The sequence below is a fragment of the Sinocyclocheilus anshuiensis genome, unplaced genomic scaffold (assembly GCF_001515605.1).
Source record: "Sinocyclocheilus anshuiensis isolate Anshui unplaced genomic scaffold, SAMN03320099.WGS_v1.1 scaffold487, whole genome shotgun sequence".
Taxonomy (NCBI): domain Eukaryota; kingdom Metazoa; phylum Chordata; class Actinopteri; order Cypriniformes; family Cyprinidae; genus Sinocyclocheilus; species Sinocyclocheilus anshuiensis.
Window position 1 is genome coordinate 795584 of NW_015548240.1, and position 4209 is coordinate 799792.

The 4209-nt window shown below is 36.8% G+C and overlaps 1 protein-coding gene across 1 annotated transcript in view; it reads left to right on the plus strand.

Annotated features, from left to right (window-relative positions):
- Nucleotides 1-4209, plus strand: part of LOC107654958 (mitogen-activated protein kinase kinase kinase 9-like) — a 19208-nt gene that overhangs the window by 11291 nt on the left and 3708 nt on the right. Inside the window, exons 4-9 of the mRNA XM_016442308.1 lie at nt 1162-1310; nt 1898-2073; nt 2679-2919; nt 3104-3226; nt 3328-3451; nt 3545-3657. Of these exons, the coding sequence (XP_016297794.1) occupies nt 1162-1310; nt 1898-2073; nt 2679-2919; nt 3104-3226; nt 3328-3451; nt 3545-3657 (926 nt within the window). The remainder of the gene's footprint in view (nt 1-1161; nt 1311-1897; nt 2074-2678; nt 2920-3103; nt 3227-3327; nt 3452-3544; nt 3658-4209) is intronic.

Consider the following 4209-nt stretch of genomic DNA (forward strand, 5'->3'; position numbering starts at 1 on the left):
TTTCCCCACCAGATGGCATCAGAGACACTCAGTGACCTAGGTCCTGATGGATCATCATGTTTAGAGTATACATATGCAGAAATTGTGTCTTTCTTTGTTTTTTCTGGTGAAAAAATGTATAAAAATATGCTCATTTTCATAAAAAATATCCAGAATTTAATGTGAATAAAATAAAAATCACGAGAAATAATAAAAAAAACCCTACATAAAAATTTGAAAAAATAAAAATTATATATTTTTGTTCTCTCTCTCTCTCTCTCTCTCTCTCTCGCTCTCTCTCTCTCTATATATATATATATATATATATATATATATATATATAATGAATATAGATACTAAATACTATACTGAACAGAAGTCATTTAATTAAGGTCATAATGGGATACACAATACATAATCGTGGGAACAAATCATATAGTTGTAGCACAAAATTGTACAGCCATAGTACAGTTTTGTTGGCCAAACTATAGGTCACAGATGGCAGTGTCCAATGAAGGTTTGGGTTACCACGGTAACAAACAAATAGTGTCATTAGCCCAGTTTCTGAGGCTGGTCTGTGTGTTGTCTGGTGCTGTGCTGTGCTGTGCTTAGCTATTAGTGTCTAAATTTTGCTTCTCACCACAAGTCCTGATTACAGAGTACAGAAGGGGCGGGATGGATAGTAAAGAGAACTTCACAAAATGTCAAAGCTTTGTGGATACTTTGATGTGTTTATTTTGTGTGTGTATGGCTGCAGAATCAGTTGATTGTACTCCGTTTGATTCACTGCTACTGTAACTAGAGCTTGAAATCTACAGTAATATTGACCATTTATAGTATTTTTAAAGGATTTGTGCCAAACATTTGCTGATGTCTTTCCTTCTTTTCTGTTAGGTTTCTGTCAGACTGTCAGCAAGGCAACATTTTTTGCCCAGTTGGCCACTGAAGCATGTATTTTACATTTAAAAGAATATGACACTACAAAGAGACACTTTGAAATGTTAATAAAGTGATTTTTTTTTTGGTTTACTTTGGAACACAATAGCTGTCATAAATTTTATAGTGTTTCTGTTTTATAGGATTCTGCAAGTCCTTGCACAAAAAATGTTGGTGACAGCTTGTTATGTTAGTAGTAATGTTTAAACTTCAAACTCTCTGTGTGTGTGTGTGTCTTTCTCTCAGTTATGGAGTTTTACTGTGGGAGCTGTTGACGGGAGAGGTGCCATTTCGTGGCATAGATGGACTGGCGGTAGCTTATGGTGTGGCCATGAACAAACTGTCCCTGCCGATCCCCTCCACCTGTCCTGAGCCATTTGCCCGGCTGATGGAAGGCATGAATCTCATATACAGCAGTTCTACTGCAACTTATTAACTTAAGAACTGTGTGTAACTAAATTCTTGCCATCATTTACTCACCCTCCAAAAATGACAAATCATAACATAAGTATCAAAACCTGGCAGCTGTGGTTGCCAGATATTCATCATAAAAAGTACTGTAACATTGTTTCTAGTATTGAGATGCATGTATATACTACAACTTAAAAATAAATGTATGTTATATGACATACTGTTAACATTCCTATCTACATGAAGTGCCAAAATCTGTTTTTTACCTTAAAATCTACTGGTAACCTCCATAATAATACAGATGGTAAAATAGAAAGCATTGTGATAAATCAGAGCATTCTCAATTTTGTGTTCGTCTGAGGAAAAAAGTCATACAGTAAATGATGACAGAATTTTCATTTTTGTTTGAATTTTCTGTTTAATTAAATGAGTTTGTAGATGATATATAGAAATGAAAATAGATTCACTAATCAAAAGGCTCATAGTCCCACCCGCACCCCATCTCTGAGTGCTCAGCTGGCATTCTTTTCAGCTGACCGTCTGTGGTGTTTGTTTCTCTCACCTGCTGTAGACTGTTGGAATGTGGACCCTCATGCACGACCCCCCTTCACCAGTATACTAGACCAGCTGACGGCTATCGAGGAGTCAGGCTTCTTTGAAATGCCGGCAGAATCCTTCCAATCCCTGCAGGATGACTGGAAGCTGGAGGTTCAGGAGATGTTCGATCAGCTCAGAGCCAAAGAGAAGGTTTACATGATGCTTTCAAAAGCTGTCTAAATGAGGACATACCATAGACATTTTATCATAAAGCTATAAAATACATAGATACCACTGACTAATCCAAACCCAAACTCTATGCCTCAAAGCCTCAATATATAAATAGATACATATTCTAATTAAAAGTTTGGGTTGGAAAGTTTTTTTATTTTTTTGGCTGCATTTATTTGGTCACAAATACAGTAAAAACAGTGATATTTTGAAATATTTTCACAACATTAGCACAATCGTTTTTCAAAATGTAATTTATTCCTGTGCTGCTTAATGTTTTTGTAGAAACAGCGATATATAAGTAATTCACACACACTTGCTAAGTAAAAGTACAAGTTAAATAAACTAAAAAAAAATCAATTTTCAACTTGAAACATATTAACCAGAAAAAAGTACCAGAACATTGCAGTCAGAACATTTTATTTGCAGTCTAATCTCTGTTAATCTCACTACTGTGGTGGTGCAAAAATCAGTATGACATAATGCTCATTAAACTCCTTAATGGATGTGTGCCAGATTATACACACTACATAGAGCAGAATGATGAGTAAGTTGAATCGATCAAGTTCTCTTTCTTGCTGTAGGAGTTGAGATCCTGGGAGGAGGAACTGAGTCGTGCAGCTGTACAGCAGAAGTATCAGGAAGAGGCTTTGCGGCGGCGGGAGCAGGAATTGGCGGAGAGAGAAATTCACATTCTGGAGCGAGAGCTAAATGTCATCATTCACCAGCTGTACCAGGAGAAACCACGAGTTCAAAACCGTCATGGAAAGTTTCGGCGCAGTCGACTTAAACTGCGTGATGGGAACCGCATCAGCCTGCCTTCTGGTTAGTATTTCATGGTATTAAATGAATGCATCATACAAACCGCACTACTCATGTGAAGCGAACAAGATTCAACTCACATTTTGTCTGTTATCTTGGTGTTTTTCACAATGCATTGTGGGATTGCCGATATGCAAGTGTATATAATGTGAATTTTTGTTTATATAATAGTATGTTTGTGTTTCAGATTTCCAGCATAAGATTACAGTTCAAGCTTCTCCGTCTTTGGACAGAAGGCGGAGCCTCCTGGGCAGTAACTCCACCCCTCCAAACAGCCCCCCTGTTTTGCCACGCCTCCGAGCGATCCAGTGTAAGTGTGTTTATGCGTCTGATTGATTTTGTTTAAATTATTGTGAATGTTTGGGTCTGTATACGGTCAGGACCCTAATATAGAATATCCTATGCTGACAGTGACCCCAGGGGTCGGATGTCAAGCCTGGGGTCGTAATGCTGCATTCCAGTATGATGAAGATGAGGAGAGGAAGACTTCACGCAAGAAAGGGAGAACACAAAGGGAACACAGTGCTGATGAGAGGTGTGCGTGTATGTGTGTTTCTAAACAAAGCATAAACCTTCACCAAATGTTTATACAATCTCAAACGTCTACGTGCATGTGTTCCTCACTCAGTTTGAGGACTCCTAAAGAGGGCAGTCGTCAGCGTTCCTGCAGTGCTCCAAACCTGCGACGTTCCCCCAGACACAGTCCTGCTGTTCCTGGCGTGTGCAGCCTGGCAGAGACTGGTAACACCCACATTACACTTGATGCTTGGCATCTTCATTGACAATTCTGAATGTTTTCCATTTGGAATCTACCCATACTACATCCTTGTTGCATTCACAATAATACTGATGCACTGAATTGACTGTTTGATTTTTAAAAGTCGACATGGAGTGGACATTCACCGTATCAGTTTTCTACATTTATCTTGGTCATCTTATTGTGAAAGATTCATCCATAAATGTGTTCAATTTTTAACAGTTTTTGTGAGCTTGTAATTTTTAATCAAAGTTAGGGCTGCGAAACGATTAATCGTGATTAATCGATTCAAAATAAAAGTTTATGTTTACATACTATATATGTGTGTACTGTGTATATTTATTATGTATATATAAATACACACACATATATGTACTGTATATATTTAAAAAAATGTTTGTTTTGTATTGTATGTATTTGCATGTAAACACTTGTATATAATTTATATATAAATATAAATATTTTATATATAAATCTAACATATTTTCCCTTAATATATACATGTATGTGTGTATATTTATATATATATATATATA